Source organism: Diadema antillarum, unplaced genomic scaffold (genome assembly GCF_040938485.1).
Source record: "Diadema antillarum isolate AM-2024a unplaced genomic scaffold, OU_Dant_1.0 scf00000022, whole genome shotgun sequence".
Classification (NCBI taxonomy): domain Eukaryota; kingdom Metazoa; phylum Echinodermata; class Echinoidea; order Diadematoida; family Diadematidae; genus Diadema; species Diadema antillarum.
The window spans coordinates 1,599,133-1,623,328 of NW_027270911.1; the positions used below are offsets into that span (position 1 = coordinate 1,599,133).

The 24,196-nt window shown below is 37.5% G+C and overlaps 1 protein-coding gene across 1 annotated transcript in view; it reads right to left on the reverse strand.

Annotated features, from left to right (window-relative positions):
* Positions 1-24,196, reverse strand: part of LOC139730362 (transmembrane protein 181-like) — a 56,895-nt gene that overhangs the window by 17,529 nt on the left and 15,170 nt on the right. The window contains exons 2-4 of the mRNA XM_071641233.1: positions 13,262-13,365; positions 9,935-9,984; positions 1,412-1,502 (exon numbers count right to left, since the gene is read on the reverse strand). Of these exons, the coding sequence (XP_071497334.1) occupies positions 1,412-1,502; positions 9,935-9,984; positions 13,262-13,365 (245 nt within the window). The remainder of the gene's footprint in view (positions 1-1,411; positions 1,503-9,934; positions 9,985-13,261; positions 13,366-24,196) is intronic.

The window sequence follows — 24,196 nt, forward strand, 5'->3', positions numbered from 1 at the left end:
CCATGGGCATCTGACAAAACAGATATTCTAATCATGTGACTGGGCTGTCACATGACTAGAAATCCTCTTTTTTGAACACACACAGAAGAAGAAAAAAAATGTTAAAGGGAAGGTAAACCCAAATAGCAATGTGGATTGAGTGAAAGCAGCAACATTAGCAGAACACATCAGTGAAAGTTTGAGGAAAATCGGACAATCGATGCAAAAGTTATGAATTTTTAAAGTTTTGGTGTTGGAACCGCTGGATGAGGAGACTACTAGAGGATATGACGTATGAGTGGACAACAATACAAAGAAAATATAAAGGAAATTCAACAAAAATTCACTTTTCTAGAATTATGAAAGAGCAATGGACTAACCGCTTTCAGAAAGCAGGGGGAATAATTGCTACCCTTAACATATGTCAATATCAAGTTGATGGAATTTGTAATTTTCATGAAAAATTGATTTTTGTAGAATTTTCTTTATAGTTTCTTGGTATTGATGTCCACTCATACGTCATAACCTCTAGTAGTCTCCTCATCCAGCGGTTCCAACACCAAAACTTTAAAAATTCATAACTTTTGCATCGATTGTCCGATTTTCTTCAAACTTTCACTGATGTGTTCTGCTAATGTTGTTGCTTTCACTCAATCCACATTGCTCTTGGGGTTTATCTTCCCTTTAATTGATTTTCTATTAACTTGTATGAATAAAGTGCATCCTTTGTCTTGTGAGGATGGGAAAAATAAGACATTCTTGGGTTTTATTTTGTATATTTGTTTTTGAGCGGAGGTGTAAAGATGGGTATTGGTAAAACATGTGCTATACATGGCATTCCCTATCTACAATCAATGGGCCGTAAGAGTTGAAACCATTCATATTCATTATTGCTTAAGCACAATCACCCCCCCACACACACACACACACACTCAACCTGACCCCCTCCCTCTTCCAACAAAAAAAAAAACCACACCAAAAAAACAAAACAATTTTTATCATTCCATTCAATTAAAAATCCTATTACAGTGTTGAGACTACGCTGGTTCCTCATTTTATCATCTTCATACATGACCTAAAGAAGGAATAAATTTCGATAACATTGCTACTAACTAAAAAAAAAACAACAAACAAACAAACATACAAATGGACACTACAGAAATACATCTTCCGAGAACAGCAAAAATAAGGGAAAATAATGCACAAGTCATACCGGTATTACATAAAATTTTTAACAAATCCTTATTTTTTTTTTTTTATTTCAAAAGAGTTTTCCGTATTTGGAATGAACAAAAAAAAAAGTTATATAGCACCCCCCCTCGAAAAAAACAACTAATTTTCGGCTCTTTGAAGATACCTTCCAAGGATCAGACTAAAAAATAGCCTGCTTAGCTCAAACACACACACACATGTATACAAATGAGACACAAACCTGACTTGTCTCCTGCCTCTATGACTGTGGTTAGCCATAAGGACTTGTTGAATTTCGTTAGCATGGGTGACGTCAACTCAAATGGGCCATTCTGCAACAAGGGGGACAAAAATGACAAAATGACCGATTCATATTCTGCACACGAAGCAAAATGAATTCCCTATGTATGAAATAAGAAGTAAAAAAATGAACAATCTTGCATCCTGTGACCAATCAATAGCTCACACATATATTGTAATATGTAACAACAAACAAATTCATTCAAATTCATTAAATTCTTCAGTTGAGATGTTTTTATTGCAACTGATTGACAAATTGCCCGACATTGACATACTGTAAATAAGCACTGAATTGATCAGTGTTTTAGTAGTAGCCATGATAAAAAATCATGGGCGTACATATGTACTCGAGCAGGATTCGATCCTACCACCTCCTGATCACCGGACAGGCGTCATCTCCACTAGACCACTGAGCTTCCGCCCGACAGCAAGTGTTGGTTCTAATCCTTATAGCAATAGCATGCAGTGAAAATTTTATCATGGCTACTACTAAAACAATGATCAATTCGGTGCTTATTTACGTCGATGTAGGGAATTTGTCAATCAGCTGCATAAAAATCTCTCGACCGATGAATTTCATGAATATGAAAGACAAATCTATATCAACTGCAAGTGTAGTTCCAGAACACTCAATCATTTTTCTGTCATGCAGTATAATTAGACTTTACAGCTGCTGAAATAAGACAGACCAAAGCTATCCCTTTAAGCCATCAAAATACTCTCTGTACAATTGTAGATGTAGCCTACATGCACTTGCAGTGGGACGACCATCACTCACACTTGACCTTTTACTGTTTCTGGACTGGGCTACCCAATTCCAGCTTGCTAGTCTCTGTTAAAGACACTTGTATGTGGAATTAAAAACTGGAATTGATATCACAATGCATTTTAATACATATGTACATTTACTGTATACGCCGAATATCCCGCGAGGTTTTTATTTTCGCGAATATCGTGAGTCAGGCGCTATTCGCGAAATTAAAGACTCGCTAAAATAATGACTCCATAGATGATCCCAATATGAATGAACGTATACATTTCTCCGTCCAGTACAACACTCCACGATTGTGAATTTAACCACTCGTGAAATCCTCCTGAAGTACTAATTCGCAAAAATTTAGACGCGCTATGGCATATACAGTACCTGGTACAGCATATACTGTATGCACTGCAGATTCTACATGTTACAGCCTTTTACACCCATAATCATTGGCAGTGAATGGCACACTGCATCAAGCAGTATTTCATTTCCAAAAGCTGGTGTTGGTAATTATACAGTTGAATCTGCACGCTGTATACAACATACAGTGACTGTAGCAACCATTCAAGACAACCTTTAAAGACGTACGCTGTATACAGCCTACAATGTTCTATACAAGTTGGAAGTTGTTATCTTATCACAATGCATTCATATACAAGGTTGTAAAACATATATGTAGATTTATGCGATACAAATATCTCTAATACATGAATTGAATATTTCTAATACATAAATGATATGAAATGTAAAGAGTTTCTACGTCGTATTTGTGTCCCACAATGTATTACAGAAATATTTTAGTCCAAAGAATTTTTCTCTTTCCATTTTCCTTAAACAAGTTACATTTGTTGCTTAATGAGTTTGTCTTTCATAGATACATACACGTAAACTCTGGCAGATAAAATATCAGCTGGCACAGAAGTGATATATCCTCAAATTCTAAATAGGATTTGAGATGGATTATGTGGCTGCTATACATGTATGTACCATCAACACAGAAATACTGCCTGCGGGTGACAAATTAAGGTACATTGTACATGTAAGTAATTCTTCTCTGGGGGAGATTGTAACTTGACAGAGATAAAACAGGTGGTTCCTATAGATGGGTGGTCAGACTAAACGGGTCTGACTACTCTACAAGATTGGCTTTTATATTTCTTTCTTTTTTTTTTTGGAAGAAATGTATTGATTTTCATGTATCAATAGAGAACATCATCTTCTTACACAAAAGGACTCAGATTTAACACAAAGCAAGCTTCATTTAAAGGCACTGTTTACCATTGGGAACAGTGACTTAAAAAATGTTTGATTTATCACATAAGAATATAGCACTAGAATAACATTATAACATTAACAATACGACATAAGAATGTACAACTGTACACGTCAGTAGTGTAACAAAACATCCTACCATATATAAAAACTTTGCAATAAAGCCTAACATACACGTCATCGTAATAGGAGATATCCCTATTTTTCTCAATAGACCATAACTGTAGATGGTTTATTCTAAAAACAATTTTATTATAACTATTGTTCACATTTTGTGTAAATATTTTACAATACTTAAACATTAAATACTGATTAAAATTTTTACATTGGTATTTTTAGTGCGAACTCACATTTTAGAATCATTTTACAGCACTAAAGCTGGGTTTTTGTTTCATCTGCAAATGATAAATAATGCCTTTAAAGACAGACTTTGTAGTATTCATATATTTGTTTCTATATTTCTATAGATGCAATACACTGTATGCAGATACTCCAACTCTCCCGTTTTCGACGGGAGATCTCCCGCCGAAAGCCCATTTTTTGCAAAATCTCCCGTTCTCCCGTTTGAGATTTGATTTCTCCCGCCCTGGCTCTGTGTCTCCCAGTGGAAATGATTTCTTACTTTTTGCTATCGTATGTCGAAAAAATAAGCCTTAGATAGCACCAGAGAACATCTAGAACCCTAGGAACTTCGCGCTTCGCACACATCAACTTGGAGTCTCCCGTTTGCTAGGGGTTTCAGGCGGGAGAATCTCCAGATCAGAAGGTGCTTGGGGTTGGAGTCTCTGTGGATGTGCTGGTATTTATGGTACAGATCAGAGTTACATTGGTGTACAATACAGTATGTACAATGTGTAGTACAGTGAAGGCTGTTCAAGTAAAGGTATGGCATTGTTTGAGTACAGTGTACATGTACATCTGTAGGCCTACAGTGTAGCTTTGATACATTATGTATATTATGTGGTGTACAATACGGATATAATATGCTACTACAAGTAGGTGGCACAGTATGTACATTGTAAGTATGGTATACTAATAGTGAAGTAAGGCATTCAGCAATTACTTGAATGGTTCATTATACATGTACTATGTATATGGAGTGTGCTTCATAGAGGGTATATTGTACCAGTAGTATTTAAAAGCAAGTACAGTACACTTTGAATAGGAGAGCAACCTCATACACAAGCAGACTGGGGATTAAATCCTCCTATTGATTACTCACTACCACGTGATTTGGTTTACACTGCTGGTACAGTGTAGTAGCCCGGCAGCAGGTGGACACTGAAGCGCGGACCTGTGGCAGGTGGCAGAGTGTCGCGCATTCTCACCACATCCTCCCCTACCACAATCATCACCCTCGTGCGCATGAAATTCTCTGTTTCATTCTCACATTTGTGCCCTCTGCTGTACAGTATTTACAACAAGCATCATTATCTACAAAACACTTTTTTTTTCTTTTTGTCATTCCTTCCTCTTGCCATATTCAAAAATGTGGCTATCTGAATAAACATTCAGAGCAACATACACATACAAAATGTAGAACTTGTTTTTTCCCCCACACATGTATAATTTTCTAGTGAGCCATCAAGTGTGTTTGATATCTAGGCATTGACAAATAATGTATAGTTCCAATGTGCAGATTTACAGAACATATATGCGCAGTATTTATTTACCAAATTTTAAAAAAAGTTTCAAAAGTTATTTCAACATGGGGTGTGCATGACATACATTGTGCTCTGACACTACATACAGTTGTAGATCCACGGAATATGACATCACTACTGTCATCAATTTATGAACAGAAATCACACGATACAATGAATATTTTAACATACTTGTACAGTATGTCTGCTTTGATCAAACACTAAACATCTTTGTGTAGCCCACATGACTCCTGAAATGGCTCAATGACTCTTTATAACAGCCATTCACACTTGAATAGAGTGACATTGATGACACTACAATGCATATTTCTACTCAATGACAATTCAACTGAGCACTGCAAAAGTGCATTTTTTAATATCACTTTTTTTTGTTGTTGCATAGAATACTTCACATTTGGCTGAGTTATCTTCTGCACATAGTTAGACATAATTTTTGTAGAACACAACTATTTCACCCCACATTTTTAGTTCAAAAAGAAATTACATACTCAAATAATTCCAACATATTTGTTTAAACACTCATCTTTAACTTTTGGGCAAGATGTTGTACATAGTCTGGCACACATTAGAACACAATACAAATTGTATGTGTACAAGTACCAGTGCACTGAACTGAGATTCACTGTGCACAATCAGTGCAAGCCAAAGTAATTGTAAACAAACATATGCCACCAGTTGTTAAAAAAAAAAGAAAAAAAAAAGATGTAAAATGATGATGAAAACATTGGCATACGTGTACATGTACTATTTGTAATGTAAATCTAATGCTACAGATTCACTAGTAATAGGGGAACAAGGAAAAGTAGAAATTACGCGGTGCGTAATATATGTCCCCGCCGGAAGTAGCATTTTGTAACAAAATGTGCAATATAGGTAAAAAATCAAGGTCAAAGGTCAAAGAAGTCAAAGGTCAAAATTCTGTGTAGAAGTTTTGAAGTCCTCACCTAGTGCCATCACATAAAGCAAATGGAATCGAAATTGGGTTAGAAATGGCGAAGGAGTAGCATTTTGTAGCCGATGTACAATATAGGTCAAAAATCAAGGTCAAAGGTCAAAGAAGACAAAGGTCAAAATTCTGTGTAGAAGTTTTGAAGCCCTCATCTAGTGCTATCACATAAAGCAAACGGAATCGAAATCGGGTTAGAAATGGCGAAGGAGTAGCATTTTGTAGCAAAATGCACAATATAGGACAAAAATCAAGGTCAAAGGTCAAAGAAGTCAAAGGTCAAAATTCTGTGTAGAAGTTTTGAAGCCCTCAACTAGTGCCATCATATAAAGCAAACGGAATCGAAATCGGGTTAGAAATGGCGAAGGAGTAGCATTTTGTAGCAAAATGTACAATATAGGTCAAAAATCAAGGTCAAAGGTCAAAGAAGTCAAAGGTCAAAATTCTGTGTAGAAGTTTTGAAGCCCTCACCTACACATAAAGCAAACGGAATCGAAATCGGGTTAGAAATGGCGAAGGAGTAGCATTTTGTAGCAAAATGTACAATATAGGTCAAAGGTCAAGGTCAAAGGTCAAAGAAGTCAAAGGTCAAAATTCTGTGTAGAAGTTTTGAAGCCCTCACCTAGTGCCATCACATAAAGCAAACGGAATCGAAATCGGGTTAGAAATGGCGAAGGAGTAGCATTTTGTAGCAAAATGTACAATATAGGTCAAAGGTCAAGGTCAAAGGTCACAACTGAAATTCTGTGTAGAAGTTTTAAAGCTCCCATGTAGTGCTATCATATAAAGCAAACAGAATCAAAATTGGCTCATAAATGACAGAGAAGTAGCAAATTGAACATTTTGATCACACTCGGACGCACACACGGACGGACGCACGGACGCACAGACACACACACGTACGGAGCCCGTTTCATAGTCCCTTGCTCGAACTCGTTCAGCGGGGACAACAAATGAAGAATGCAATACACTGACTCAATATATCTAGCAACATCATTTATGTCTTTCTGATTGAATGTGAAAACATGAATTTGTGTGCCTACTCTGGCTGTACATTTTCTTCTTTTTTTTTTTTTTTGTAAGTCCCGGCTAGGCATTTACAGTATTTGTACAAGTTCATTGTATATTGATTACAGCAGACAAGCAGAGAACGAGGTTTATGACTTCCTAACAGCAAATCAATATAATGTCTAAGTTACCTGGTACACTCGTACTCAGAGAAGCTTTAGAAGCTTAACTAAGAATTATCAATGCATACTCATAGTGCATCACGACTTTTGAAGGGTGTGTACAGTTCTGGTTGAGGTAAAGGATTTAACTTCCAACGTTTTGCGAGATATTCAGAAACCACTCCATGAGATGTCAAAGAACATGCAATTCTAAGGGGTATCAAAAGTTTATTTGATGAAATTGGTTTTGAAATGGCTGAGATATACAAAAACAAGGTGAAACAAAGAGATCCTAATAAAAGGCGTGGCCTGTCGCCTTTCATTATTATCACTTTTTTGGATATCTCAGCCATTTGAAAACCAATTTTCATCAAATAAACGTCGAATCCTTCTTTAAATTACACGCTCTTTCATATTTCATTGGAGGTTTCTCATTATCTCACTTAGCAATGTTCAAAACATGAATCCCCACCTCAACCAGTACTGTACAGTCCCTTTAAAGGAAACCAAAACCCCAAAAGAGAAATGTAGATTTAGTGAAAGCTGTGTACATTAGTATAGAACAGATCAGTAGAAGTTTGAGGAAAATCGGACAATCGATGCAATTAAGAAGTTTTGGTGTTGGAACCGCTGGATGAGGAGACTACTTGAGTCTATGACATTATGTGTGTGGACAACAATTATAAAGAAAATATAAAAAAAAAATCAACATGCTTTCACTCTTTATAATGAAAGAGCACTTGACTACAAGTGTACGTTTTTATAACTGCTTTCAGAAAGCAGGGAGAATAATTACTACCCTTATGTTAAGGGTAGTATACAACTGTAGGTCAGTATCAAGTTGATGGAATGTGTGATTTTCATGAAAAATGATTTTTTGTGGAATTCCCTTTATATTTTCTTTATATTGTTGTCCACACATGACATGATAACCTCTAGTAGTCTCCTCATCCAGCGGTTCCAACATCAAAACTTTAAAAATACATAACTTTTGCATCGACTGTCCAATTTTCATCAAACTTTCGCTGATGTGCTCTACTAAAATGTTGCTGCTTTCACTCAATCCACATTTCTCTTTGGGTTTTGGTTTCTTTCAATAGTGCAAAAATATGACTGGGTTTATTATAGGGCGCAGGTAATATAGGACAGACATTTGGGGGTCATACACAATACTGCTCCATCCATGCAGCATATCATAGCTCAGCATTTGAATTCCTTCGAAGTGAGAAAGAGATTTGCAGGTACCCCCCCCCCCCCCCCCGAATTTATCTAACAAGGACAATGTCAACAAATTGACATCCTTCAAACTTATTGTTAGTTAAACACTCAATACCGTCCTACGTGACTACAGCTAAAAGTGCGATCCCACAGAGGTCTGTCTACAACAGCCCTCCTAACCCGTCACACTTCATGATCCCGAGTTCCAAATTCTATTTTGGAATACTCTGCTATGGGCAATTCATCAACACTCATCCTTCTTTGTGCAAAGACACCAACAATTAAAATCACTAAATATCAAGAATGTTCTGTACTTGCGCCCTTCTACTCTTAATTGACAAACTTGTACAATGTATTCGAGTAACCTTCCTGATAGGAAAAAAAAATATCAATAAAATAAAAAAGGTAGAATAATGTTTTGCAATTTAACTGAACACTTATACATTTTCATGCATGATTGTTGAGAGCCTCCCCTGCTGCAATTGCCAATTTATTTATGAAGATGACAATCAATCATCTTTTATCAACTTGTCTCAACCTACACTGCACAAGGTGTATCTGCCCTTTTCCCTATCATCTATCTTTCTATCTGCAACTTGTACACGTATACTTGTATCTATTCATCTTTTTATCTATATCTTTTTTTGTGGCTACAATGTCTGTCTCTTTATTTGTCTAAAGTTGTAGCTTTAAAATTGATCTATTGTATTCATCCATTCATTCATTCATCCATCCAACCAATCACTCACTAAACTGTTCAGGATGTAGCTCTGTCCCACCCTACCAGTTTCATTCTATACACCTACATGTATCTAAGAAAGATAATTGATTGATCAAGAGCATCTTAATACTTGCACATCACGTTCTAATTGTATAATTTGGTATTACACATGCACCATCACATACTGCCACTGCAACAACCCATTCAGGTACTAGCTGTGTTGCAGCTGATATAGGGATTTACTTCATATATTTTGTATGTCAAGACTCAATATTCAAACACCGCACAAAAGTATATCTGTTTGATGAACCACTTCATTTTACAGTGACTGCATGTACGTGTATTTAACTCATTTAACAATCTACATGTTTATTGACATTTCATTTGCACTTCCTGATAAAAATGAACACGCACATGAAAAGCAACACATTACATACAAATTTTACATTTGTACACATACATGTCAATTGCCACTACAAAACCATATGTGATGAACATGACTCATTAATAATTCATGCCAATTCCATTCACTCTTCCCGTCCCACCCCCCCCCCATCCCCCCAACTCCCCTCCCCCCCCCAAAAAAAAAAAAGGAATAGAGAGAGAGAAAGTTGAGCATATGGTATCTAAAAGTTGCAGGTACAAGCGAGTACGGTATGTGTATCACATGCACATTGACAGAATTCCTATACAAGTATACATGTAGTTACTCACAGGCAGATTTTCTGTCTTGGTCCGTGTATCTTCAATCTGTATATTTGGCCCTGGAAATGAAACAGAATGCAAAAGATTGAACATTACATGTTGTGGCTTTTTATCGATGCAACTACAATTCACACGTTATGTAGTCAAAATAATAACAAAGCATGCTAGAATGAAAGTATCCCTGAGATTTACAAGAAATAGACTCGAGAGCACGTTACATTTATGAAGCATAAAAAAAAAAAGATAATTATGTGATAAAATGACATTTAAAGACTTTCATTGAGACAAAATTATACACCATACACTTAGATTGTACATGTACACTGTAAATTGATAATTTTGAAGCTCTCAGTGTAAATCTGAAACTACAATAAGTGTAAAATTACTATCTAGTGATAAGAAAAAAAAAAATCACTGGTACACATTCTTATTTGTGCTACATTCATGTGTACCAGTACACATGATACTGATTATGAGTTATGCATACATCTGCATCATGTACTGAGAATCTAGACCTCTCATGTCAGTTAACAGATTTTGAACTATCAGGGCAATTGTGAAATTGTCATCTTATTTTAACAACACAACCGCCATTTTGATCATGAACACATGCTCACAATGATGTTTTTGACCCATGTACATGTACAGTTGCGGGAATTTAAATCATACAAATCAATTTTTGGCACGCATGTTGTGTTTGCATGCTTCAAAAGTCACCATGTACATGTACAATCGGGGGCAGTGTGTGTGTAAAAATGCCTGCAAACGAAACGCAAGGAACGAGTGCACTCTTTGAAGCCCTGGTGAGACAAGGAAAACAGCTAGGGACGCCGCCAACCTGATTCGATCGGAAGTCAGCCTCCAGTGTAAACAGAGCTGGTGCGTCAGCTGTAGCACTGTTTACACTGGCCATGATTTACACTTTAAATCATCACAGGGCACAAAAGCAGAACTTGTAGGGAGCAAGTATGGAGTGCACGCACATCGTATGCATTTTCATGTTGCACACTGTAAACTTCTGACTGCATTACCAGAAATTCCATCCCTGCCATAGGCCACCTCTCTGTATGCAATATTAATGGCATTTAGAGCTTGTGGTACTGAAAGGTTTAAAACCTTCCCCTTAGCAACGCGAACATCAATCCAATTATGCATTCCATGTTGCACACAGCAAACTTCTATGTAACTGTGTGCAACCTATTTGTATGCAATATTAATGGCATTTAGAGCTGTTGGTACTGAAGGGTTTAAAACCTTCCCTTTAATAGCAATGTGACCATCATGCATTCCATGTTGCACACAGCAAACTTCTATGGTCTGCATAAACTCAATCACTGTCGTAGGCAACCTATTTGTGCGCAATATTAATGGTATTTAGAGCTGGTGGTACTGAAGGGTTTAAAACCTTCCCCATGCAGCAATGTGACCTTCCAAACACAAAGAACACTTAAATAATGAGAGATACACTGTACACATCTTCTCTTTATATTGAATTCACAATGGAGGCCATATCATCAACCTATCACAAAGGGGCAGTTCCTGAGGTACGTAGGTCATAAAATTCCAGCATTAAAAGGGCAATGACTCCAGGCAATTCATACATGTACACCATTAATAGTACTGCTGCACTGCTACACATTAAAGGGATCGTATAGTTTTGGTTGAGACCTAATTTCAGGTTTCTACCATTTTTTTTTTTTTTTTTTGGTGAGATAAAGAGAAACCTCTTAATATCATGATATATGAAAGAGCATGTAATTCCATGAGGAATTCACTGTTTATTTGATGAAAATTGTTTTTGAAATGGCCGAGATATCTAAAACAGAGTGATTCTAATAAAGTGTGAGAGCCACATTTTATTACGATCGCTTTGTTTTACTTTGTTTTTTGATGTTTCAGTCAGTCCAAACCCGATTTTCATCAAATAAACTTTGAATTCCTCTTAAAATGGTATGCTCTGTACTATTTCATAAGTGTTTTCTTGGTATCTCGCAAAAAGTTAAAAGCCCAATTCTCATCTCTACCAATACTGTACCATCCCTTTAAGCATAATTTTTTCCAAGTCAGTGCATCACACATTAGTATCGAATCAATAGTGCCTGTTTGTGTGTAGGATACTTCAACCAGGGAGGCGGAAGCCACCTCCCCGCTTCAACCAAACTCCATCATTACCACACAAATAAACTTTGAACACAACATTGTACAACATTGTATCTTCCCTTTACAGTGTAAAAATAAAGCCAAGGCACAATTTTGCCTCAGATAAGAACTTCCATAAGATTTTTTTTAAACATAATTTTGTAATGTATTCTGAGCACTTACTCACAGTCTAAGGCCTTGCAAGTTAAAGAAAAACAATATCAGTTTCTCATCCTAACTTTAAAAAAAAAAAGAGGTTAAAGGTACTCGTTTTGGTTTTGTTTGTTTGTTTGTTTTTTGATGGCCATCCATAGAACAATGCTATTTGGGTAGTCTTATTTCCACAGGCTGTGCATGTGCGAGGCTCAACGGCTGGATTACGCTGCAAGAACAAATCGAAATTTTGCCTTTTTATTGTTAAAAAAAAAAATCTAATACGGCAGCCAAAAAATCAAAGCAGATTAATTTCTTGTGGAGATGTACATGTACGAAACAATCTCTGCAAAGCGTGCTTGAGCCTTGGTGGCACTGTGTGATTGTGTAATTGCTAGAGGAATATCAGGTAATTTTATCGTCAGTGTCCGTAAGTGCATCGTATGTTCTCAATTAGCTTTAAAGAGGAAGAAAAGGAAACCTATAGAAGCTGCCACAACAATGACAAATCAAGGAATTAGCTCACAGGTCAGATATTAAACTATAGTTGGTCTGATATCTATAGTTGATCTGATTCCAAATATATTCATGGAAAAATATGTTTCCATGAAAAATCATGCATATCTTTTTTTTTATATTACATGCAGGATTGTACTTCAGCCATTACCCCAGTCACATTTTAGTTTGCTTGTTTGTTTGGCTATTTGGAGAAGGGGGTGTTGGGGTATATTGACATCTAAAATGTATTATAGACATTCTCAAACCAGGCAGATAGTTCTGTCTAACTTTGCACAAAGATACTGGTAATTCTTTTTATGTGAGTCTTACATTGTACTTTGCACATTCTTGTGCATTGTACAACTGTAGGGCCTAATGAAATGCAGAACCCTGTTTCATTAATTTCAATGTAAATTTCACAGAGCAACAGGGCCTACACTTGTAGCACTCTTCACGTAATGAATTGAGGCGCAAGGCGCTGGTGGGGATTATTGGATTATTGGCTCTAAACTGTACTTTAATAAAACAATTTGAAAAGACACCAACCTGCAATTCCAATGAGCACCGAGATACCGAACGCCATGAAGAAGCAGATGAAGACCAGAACAAACTGCCGCTTACTCAGCGTGTACAGCCTCATCTGTACTGACCTGCAGCAGGAAGTTGAGAAATAATGCATGCAATTAACTTGGTATAATAGGAGATATTTTTCACAGATATCATGCAGACAGAAACAAAATATTGCTATTAAAGGATGTGTACAGTTCTGGTCGAGGAGAGGATTTAGCTTTTCAGAAACCACTCTATGAGATGTCAAAGAGCATGCAATTCTAAGGGGTATCAAAAGTTTACTTGATGAAAATTGGTTTTGAAATGGCTGAGATATCCAAAAACAAGGTGAAACAAAGATATCCTAATAAAAGGCGTGGCCTGTCGCCATTTATTATTATCACTTTTTGGGATATCTCAGCCATTTGAAAACCAATTTTTATCGAATAAACGTTGAATCGTTCTTAAAATTACATGCTCTTTCATAATTCATAAGAGGCTTATCATTATCTCACTTAGGAATGTTCAAAACATGAATCCCTACCTCAACCAGTACTGTACAGTCCCTTTAAAGATTGTCTTTCAGTTACAGTGCACACTCTACTAATTGACAAATAAATTTTTTAAAAAGTCTTTAACAAACACCATGAAAGGTCAAGTGGTGAAGTTTACCAGTCGTCATTCTTCAATTCATAGTACAATCATACATTTTCCTTTGATTTGTGGACAATAACGAAGAATTCTATGAACAGTTGCAGTACTTTTATAGAAGTGTATACTGTACAAACTACATTTTGCTTTGACTGAGGTGAACATAATGTATTTTGCTAGACTACAAGTACATGTACAAACACGCCTTTCCGATACCCATCTTTAATTTTCACCTCCTATGGTGTTTCTATCCAACAGCCTCAATGATGGACACACTATCTCATCATTTAGAAAGCTATTTTTGAGTAACACTTTTCACGCATGTGAATGCTAATTGCAACAAAAGTTTTCTGTGTAATTTCTGGCTCGCAGGAATCTGTCAGGGCAAAAGCATTTTCACACTGATAACATTTTTTCTCAAGCAATTTGTTGCAAACTGACTTTGAAACATACATTTATATACTGTATCAATACAAAAAAAAATAAACAATGTATTACTGGAATGTGAAAATCATTTCCAAGTCTCTGCAAAATAAATGTATATATCCCTTTGCATTTGGCAAAAACCTGGTGTCTCCTTTGTAATCATATACGTGCCATCTCCACATACACCTTGTAGCCTTAGTACCAGATTGGCAGCTGGCTACAGAATGTACAGAAACTACCAGTATCAAGAGATTAGTTTTACTAGGCCGAACACGGTGCACACGGTGCATGACCCCAAAGTGGTGCTTGGAGTTGCACGGTGCATGACACATGAATAATGCCTTTGCGTGGTCCCAGCGCTGTGATACACAACACAAGATTGGCGAGATCTAAGAATTAAGTTCAGAAAGTCAAGTAGGCATATCAGAAGACTCAAAATCTCCAACTTTTGACTGGAGATCATCTCTTGCTTTGAGGCTGTTACGGCAAAATCCCCTGTTCTCCCGCTTGAGTTAAAATTCCTCTCACTCTACTAGTAGCTGGCTGTTTCCTGCTTTAAGATGTACATGTACAGCTGTATATTCCCTTGCTTAAAATTTAGCTTTCTCCCACCTACAATGTAACTTTAGTCTTATCACATGATTAAGAAGAAAGAAAGAAAAAAAAACTTACAAAACACTAGAGAACATAACTCTTGAGCTTCCAGGGTTCTCAGGCAGGCTCTCGACCCAGCCGCAAGGGACATCGCATTCACACTTGATATGCGCCGTGTGTGTGCGATCATTCTCCAGTTTGCAAGGGGTCAAGGCAGGAGAATCTCCGCTTTTTTGTGATGCTTGGGGTTCAAGTCTTTGGCATGTGTGAAAAGGCGTTGGTGTGAAATCAGATGAGAATGAATGAGAGAGGTTAACTGCTGACCTTTATAGCACACTGTCTCTATATTGATTACCTACTTGTATAGAACTGTGTGGTATCTTCAAGAGACAAATTTGGACTCTTACCGTACTGTCTGAGTGTAAGAGAGTAAGTGCAGAGCTGAGTGTCGATAACTGCGACAAATATAAAACATACCCACGTTGGTAACATTAGAGAAAAAGGTCAAGATCTTTGCTATTGTGTATGACTTGAAAGGATTGTGTTTGATAGATTTCAAGAAATATCTGTCCATTGTGTTTAATATACTCGTAATACCCATTTCCTTCTGCAATTCTGGTGGATGCTTGGTGCATCTTAGCATCATTCCAATATTTCGCAATCTTGCATAAATTATATCCAATAAGAATGGTTCCTTTCAGCTACACAGCAAAAAGCTATTTTCATGATACACGTCTGTTTATGTGTAAGAGTAGATCAGAGTTGGAATAAACTGAATGATTTCAGTTGCTCAGAGTACAATCCTGTGTATGTAAAAACTGTACAAATGAATGCTTGTTAAATCAAGATGTTGTACACATAAATTGCTAATACAGTGGGTAAGTATTATCTAAGACCTCTACAAAATAATTACCAAGTATTTCATACCCCATTTATACACAAAGTTGGGCCCAGGAGTGTTCCTGAACTGCCCTGCTCATAAGCCCTTCTGAGTCTGTTCACACAGAGAATCACCCCTCACTGAGACCACAAACGAAGTGGCTGAGAAGGCCATTTGAACTGAATTGTCATGGTGACCTTCAAGTGCACGGGAACTTCAGAAACATTTTGCAAACTGTATCATGTTTGCACAGTGCGCACCGCATTCCACATTCAGAGTGCTCTAAACAATGGTGACACGTATAATACAGTGTTTAGACTTCAGAGCGCGTCAAGAGCGCTTCTGAGCCTAGCCTCCTGAGCCTGTACACACCTCCAAACGCTCTAGTTACAGCTGTATGCATACAGTACGATGAGCATTTGTTATTTCTGCATGCACTTGGCAATGTCTATTGCAATAATTTCATGATTCATAGCCAAAGTTGCATAGTAATGACATCATAGTGAAGCTGAAACATGTGACAATATATCAGCACCTGCAGAAAGGTTCAAGCTCCCATGCCAAGGTTCGACTGTACGCAAAAGCACATAGAATAGGCTCTAGGAATATACATTGTTAAACAGGGTGGTCCACGAGGGGTTTTAGCATGTCGCTGCAACATGCTAAAATTCTTGTGCAACATCCTCAAAAGCCAGCAACATGCTATTGCTATGCAACATCCTCAAGAATTTGCAACAAGCTCAAAGTAAAAGTATTCAAAAATGTGCAAAACATGTGCATACAGTAACATAAGAAACATCAAACTACCTGGTACTTTTGTGTGCAAAACATGAGAGAGAACATTGAATGTAAGCAGCACAAAGAGAGATAAGCAGCAATAAAATATTGCGTACTACATACTCACTGTGTGCGCTCTGCGCATATTCAATTTCTGCAATATTCTCAGATTCTGAGCTTGCAACATGCTCAAATTTTAAGTTGTGGACCACCCTGTTGTACACTGTATGTAGCAGGTGGTCAAATTTTGGACGGCGTTGTGGTTGACTAATACGGGCGGCTTGCACTAGACTCCCTTTGATAAACTTAGCTAAGAACATCAAACGTTGGAGTAATTTAAGGTCAAAACGCTGTTCCAAGACGCCCCCCCCCCCCCAAAAAAAAAAAAAAAAAAAAAGAAGAAGAAAAAAACCTAAATTGCTGAAGTTTCTACTTTCAAATAGTTCTGCTTCTTCTTCTAATTACTCCTCAATGTTACATGTGGAACCAAACAAGGAGGAAGGGTACGGAAAAAGTTAGTTGCTTGATCTGAAATAAGACTCAGAGACAGAGTGTTGTTGCGCATTGTTGCATGTTGATTAATTTATGCTCCGGATGTCGGGTGGTGCTAGAGGCAGAGCCCATCTCTGTTAGACGGTCTATCCATGTTCCAGTACTTGTATGGTACGCGGAATATAGGAACTTGTATAGGGCCTAACTATGAAGAAAATTAATAATATGAAAATCCACAAGCAATAAATTAAAGCATAGACATCTACATTACAAAGCATAGATAGCTATTAAATGTTAGATCTATTTCTATTTAGCCTTGTGCTTGTGGCTTAGGGCAGGCCTAAATTAGGCCTAGCCTACACTGCACCAGACAGACCGCATTTACTACTAGCGTTAGCCCCGGAGACCGCGCCGCCAGGCGCGGTCCTGGCGGCTTCCCCGCAGTTTCGCTTATGTTATAGTTCAAGTATTCTGTGCGCTTGTGCAAGTGATTGTGAATTCTGTGAACATCGGTGAGCTGCTTATAAGACATCATTTTGTGCATCACAAGCAATGAAATGCATCAAACAGTCGCCGATGATAGTCATTTAGGTTTCATCGACCCATGTAAGTATTCCTAGTAGTTTCTGTTGAAAAATTAAGGAAATATAGCGCCGCAAAGGCACCCGTTTGTTCAACATGAAGATCTTTTATGGGAGCACGGCGCAGCCGCCACACTGCGTGTGGCGGCTGTCGCAGTTATACTAGCGTCTAAATTTAAAAATCATAAGTTTAAAACTACATAGACTAGGACAAGTTCTATTGCATTGTTGTTTGCGTCAATTGTTGCATGCAGTTTACAATACCACCCATCGCCACTAGCTTTGCCGAGCCGGCCTAGCTAACCCCACCTCCAACGCAGGAGCTCGCCTCTACCAGCCGTAGTAGCTAGCCCCACGGTCCCCCGTACACGTAGGTTGGTGCTACGTAAAAAGTTTCGCTGACACCAGCGCCAGGCCTGTATCGAACGCGAATGCACAACGAAGTGGTAGTGGTGTTCGCAAACATTCTTTCCATTGAATCATTTCAACATGAATGTGTAATAGTCGTCACTTTATCTACTTACGAATCTAAAATGGCCGGAATTCGCATGATGAAAGACCTTCCTAGAAAGCACTTATCTTAAAGTTCAACTCCTTTCATCTGACTTCCTTATCGTTCCACCCCGCAGAACTCCGACCACACAGTAGTTGTACTAGCACTAGAAATGCTATGTGCTTGTTGTGCGTGGGAGTGCTATACAAAATTGAGCACAGCATAACTACACACGTCGTGGGTGCCCGGCGTATTATTCACAACCTAATTTAATAAAACGCAAGAATGATCTGTGTTAATAAAAACAATAACCAAAACGCCTTTACCTTTTTAAAAAGGTAATGATTATGTTAAAACACCAACAACAAGTACAAATGATATTTATCCAGGAAAATTGATAGCTAGATTATTAAAGATAGACTATAATTCTATAATGAAGCAATTTGTAAAAAGAAAAACATTTTCGAGTGGCTTTGGTAAAAACATAAAATGGTGAATATCTCGCTTTTGGAATGCAATCTACTGTTTGCAGATAGGCCTACTGCCTTTTGCGGGGGGGGGGGGGGGGGGGTACTGGTAATCATAAAAGGCAAATCGTACAATGGCGGAAAATGAGTTTTGAATAAAGTAGTGGGATAGACATTATAATCTTATATTTTTGTGTGCTTCTGTAGCTGTATTGGAAATATGAATTGTTAAAAAGCAACAGAAAATGAAAGCTCCTCTACATCATTGCTAGGCTACTTTGCAAAGATATCTATACGGTCAGTGACTGTGGCAATTAAGTTTCTATAGATCAACATTTATTTTGTTGGCGCACTGCATAATATGTTCATACGAAAGCTAAACTGATGGAAGACAGAGAGAGCTGGGCAATCGAAGTGATATGAAAAGAGATGAACCACTAACAATCGAAGGAGTGTCACGTATCATCTCAAAATATCATGTGTGTATGTAATGCATGTGTGTATACAATAACATGTATGTATGTATGCATGTATGTATGTATGTATGTATGAATGAATGTATGAAGGGTTTGTTCGCAAAAACCGTAAGTCCATTTTTGGAGATTTTGAAGTACAGTCTCTCTCAAAAAGTACAAAATAATACCTTTTAAATGATATATTGGTCACTTCATATAGAGGTATATTCTTGAAGTTATGGTCAAAAGAAGCAAAAATTTTCTTATTATTCTCTCTATTCTTCTTGACCTCTAATCGCAAATATCTCCATTTGGCAAATATGGGCTTATCGGTTTTTGCGAACAAACACTTTGTATGTAGGCCCTACTATGTAGGCCCTACATCAGCAGGTATGTATATTTAATAATTATTTGCTCATGCCTTTATTCATTATCTATTCAGTAATTCATTCACTTCTAATTTGCCGATGTATAGAGAGCATCAATCAATCCTCCATAAATAGGGTACACTAAAATCGAGAATTAAAGCAGAAAGCCCAACTTACTTGGGCGTTTGTTTGGAATCATTATCAATGTGGCACTTATTTATTCCTATTCCTAAAATCAATGGAATGCTAGCATTATACTTATTCCCATGTCACATCTAGGTCCTATAAAGGCCTTAGCCCTATACGCTTACCTTTGTAATTCTTATACCGTGTATATAGTTTGAGTAGATGATTGTTGTACCCAAAGGCAAATGCATTGCTGATTAACATTATTCGTCGCTGGGGTGATATGACCTTGTATCTGCAATTTTGGTGAAAATGACTTTTTTCATGTCATTACTATCATGACATTTCTTTGTGATAATTGCTAATGTTTCAAGATAGTTCGTTGGTGAAGAATGTCATGTCCACGTGACAGAGATACTAAAACCCGTCATCACCTGTCAAACAAGAGGAAAAAAAAACCCACAAAAGCACTAAATTGGCTGAGTGCCAATTCAGTCCAATTCTTACTGACATGCAAGAAAAAGTCATCTTCATGCGGGAAAATGATCCTCATAATTATTTTCATCACTTCAGGGGGAAAAACACAAACTAAACTCTCAGTCTCGCTGTCTCTGTGGTCTGTGTGTTCGTGAGTGTGTTTGCATTCGAGGCGAATCACCACGCACCGTATTGTCCCTTTAAAGGGACCAGCCATGGGGAGATGACGGAATTCTCTCGTTGCCATGGTAACCAGAGATATGACGTCAATCTTATCTCGTTTTCAACAAGTATTCACCAGGGTCGTTCAACAACAAAAAAGGAAAAAAAACAATAAACAAAGAAAATCACTTGAAATTGTTCGTGTGAGTGCATTTTTAAGATTCCGTTACGTCACGTCTTAGCGTTTTGATAAAAACGCATGAAATTACAGTAATTTCGTTGGTTTCGAACGCTGGGAAATTCATCCTTTTCAGCGCGATGTCAAAGAGGGCGAGAATCGTTACCATATGGACGGCGAATCGGTTCCTCGCCATTTACAGTGATTTAGCTATGTGACATTTACGAGACTAACCTTATACGGGTGAAAAAGGTGGGGGAAATAATATACGCCGTCCTCGACAAGCTGTGTGCGTCGTGATTGAGCTGCTATCAGTCCTGCCTTGTCGATATACGTATTTTAACTTTCTCAACATTTTTTTTTGAATAAATTCTATTTCAAACATCATTTCTCGATTAAAAGCGAGCATTGATCTATACACGTAGAGGAAAAAAGGCATTCTTAGTGTGTGTGTTTTGCACAAACATGTTTTATACAATCGTTTAGTAAAACCCTTATATAGACGCTTCAAGAGCTATTTCTTTTTCTCATCCCGCAGTGAGACAGCTTTTCAAATATTCCTCAAATTATCAGTGCATTTTGAAAGCAATGCGTATTTACTATTCGTCAGTTGAGAATGACAAGGGCGTCAAGCAGCCACTAAACCCACAGTGTTCAAGACAACTTAACGCCCTTCTCACTTTCAACAGACGTAGTGTAGAATAACTTCATTAATGTCTTACAGCCACGCAGTGAACGTGAATAACATAAATATTATGTCAGACACGCAACATACTGTGATATGTCGACCACAATGGTTAAGAGAAACACTAACAGTTCGTAGGATCTTAATGCGTGATTTCTCAACAAATAAACTGTACCACATGTCAAGGGTACAGTATATGGATGCAATGTTAGCCTATTCGTCTGGCAATTAGCCATGAGCAACAGGTGTCAATTAAACAGGTACTTGTGCCAAAGGTCTGGAGACAATGTATTCTGATCAGCTGGTAGCCGACCGATAGGTGGCGCCCGGCCTCATTGATAATTAGTGGTGTTGTTTTCTGAAAGTAAATACGTACTATATAGTAAGGTGATGCCAATGGGTCTATCCGTAAAGTGAAGGGAAACGAAAACACGATCGTCATCTTTAAGTTTGCTCTGTAATCTTATATCAATAGGTACACATATTTTATGCACACATTCATGATTATTGCCAGGGTAATATCGTTATTTTAGGTCTCGTCGAAAACAAGAAAAATGCTTTGAATATAAACTAGTAATATTGTACATTTCTTTAAGTATCACCATAACACCTGACTGCCTAAGAGTTCCAAATTAGGCGAATGGTTCGCTGCTGTTCCAAAAAAAAAAATGCATCTTGACTGCAAGGCTAATTAAAAAAAGAAGAAAACAAAAATGTTTGAAGAAAGGTGGGTATAGTTACAGGTTAATTCAAAGTTTTGACACAAAAAGCTGTGACTAAGTTAAATCCATCGTCCATTATAATGATAGTTTACGTGATACGTATATACTCCTGTAAAAATCTCACCAGGAAACGTATATAATTAAAATGAGAACTGGTTATAGAATGGTATAGCTACACGATATTTCGTGGCGTAATGTAAGCGTTAATCAAGAAAGAGCTGCCTTATCATAGCCATGATGTTGTTACCCATGAAGTATAATAGCGCACGCAGACTGCTTAAGAGATTTGGTGAACTTAATCGAGCAGCTCTTCAATGAAACCCATTGCAATACCGAGGCAACTATATATCTTTATAAACGCAAGCCTGAACCTAATATAGAGTGTTAAAAATCCATAAACATAATATGGTTTCTGTTTGTCTGTTTGTTTGTTTTAATCCTTTATGATTCCATCCATTTATTGGCGAACAGGTATCGAGATCTGGTCAATCATCGAAGATAGGCTCCAAGACAATGTTTTAACAACAATACCAGCTGCTTGTAATCCTCGCGAGCTGTCCGTGTGTATAGTTGTTCGAAAGAACGTAGCAACACAATTGAACGGAATAATTGAATGGAGGAATGCCCACGGCAGCGCTTTTGACGTTGAAGTATAGAACCAAACAAGCTGACGAGTTGCATTGCGGGGGAGTGGGGTAACAGAGGTATTTTATCGACGAACCTTCGTCAAGGCTGTATTAATCAGACAAGACATATATCTGGTTATCTCAAGTTGTTCCTACTTGAAGCACATTTAAAGATAGTCCACGGAGGTGAGAGAACACTCGGTATAAGAGCTTATTCGCAAAATACCTTTTAACTCTCTGCATGCCAAATTGAATTACCTGTTATAGGTTTGGTGTGTATAGATTTTGTGCACATTCGACTCACTGCATGGCACAGACAGAGTTAAAGTGTCTCTTACAGAACTCAATTCTCGTATAGCTATACATTAGATGGTCTTTTGGAGGTAAGAGTAACGTCATTCTCATCATAAAGCAACAAGACACTGTGTTTAGAAATTAAGCCCTTTTACAGCGCTATAGCAAACCGCGGGAAAATACCATATAGGAGGGGAAACAAAGTGCATACTATAAATACTCTATACTTGCCAGTCCAATGGCCTGTACCTTTTCATAACTGAACTTTGTCATCATTTACGACTAGGGCAACTACTACTGGTCGTCTTACGTAACAAATAATATCATGATTTGACACGCTGCTGTCAAGATGCAACTAGAGATGGCGTGCTATATGAGATTGAATGCTGCCATCACGATAAACCATCATGGAAAATAGTGATGAAATAATTCGTATTAAATTAATGTAATAGGTCGATTCCAAGAATAACAGGACCGGTGGGTGAAGGGATACTGGGAGGTTTGAAGGTTTTCGTAGAAACAGGTGGGATTTACATGTGTCACGTTTCACTCTCTTGAACATCAGCAGCTACCGCATGCTCTTGTTAATTGGCTGCATGCTATGACGAAAAAATGCAGAAATTATGGCAGAAATATAACACATTTCGGAAGTAATTTTTCCTTGACACCAAAGGTCATCGCAAAGGATGTCCGGAGATACATTGGAGTTACTTCTCGCTGGTGTTGTCATCATTTCGTATCATACTGTACAATGAGCATTTTACTTGATCTTTATGCGAATTACATCTTTGCAGAAAATGAGATGGCGTGAAAATGAGAAGAACAAAGAAAATAAATTATTCAGCGGGCTCGGAAGAATGTTATTGTCGTTCCTATCCTCTTAGGGTACTTTTCATCTTAAATTCAAAGGTGTATACTTCATACAGGAAAATCGAATCCTCTTGCGAAATGAAGGTAAGATTAGATATGCATGGTTGTAAAAGGCAGCAGGTATACGCCGCTAAAACCAAGTTCGTAATAGATGGCACAACGCGGATAGTTTTGGTTTAGATAGGGTTTCAGGTTTTAACTTTGTGCGAGATAAAGTAGAAACCATTTATATGAAATATCAATAAGCATGTAATTCTAAGAGGAATTAAAGTTTATTTCAAGAAAATTAGTTTTAAAATGGCTGAGATATCTAAAACCAAAGTAAAACAAATAAATGGCGGGACCCATCCTCTTAGGACCACTTTGCTTTACTTTGTTGTTGGATATCTCAGCCTTTTCAAAATTGATTTCATCGAATAAACTTTTAATTCCTCTTCTAATATGCATGCTCCTTGATATTTTATACAAGCGGTTTCTAATCATTTTGCAAAAAGTAAAAAAAAAAAAAAAAAAGAAACCCGAATCCCCATCTCAACCAAAACTATACCATCCCTTTAAAGTTCACCGAGTACGAACTGCTCAGCTAATGCATTGATGGGTGTCTAATA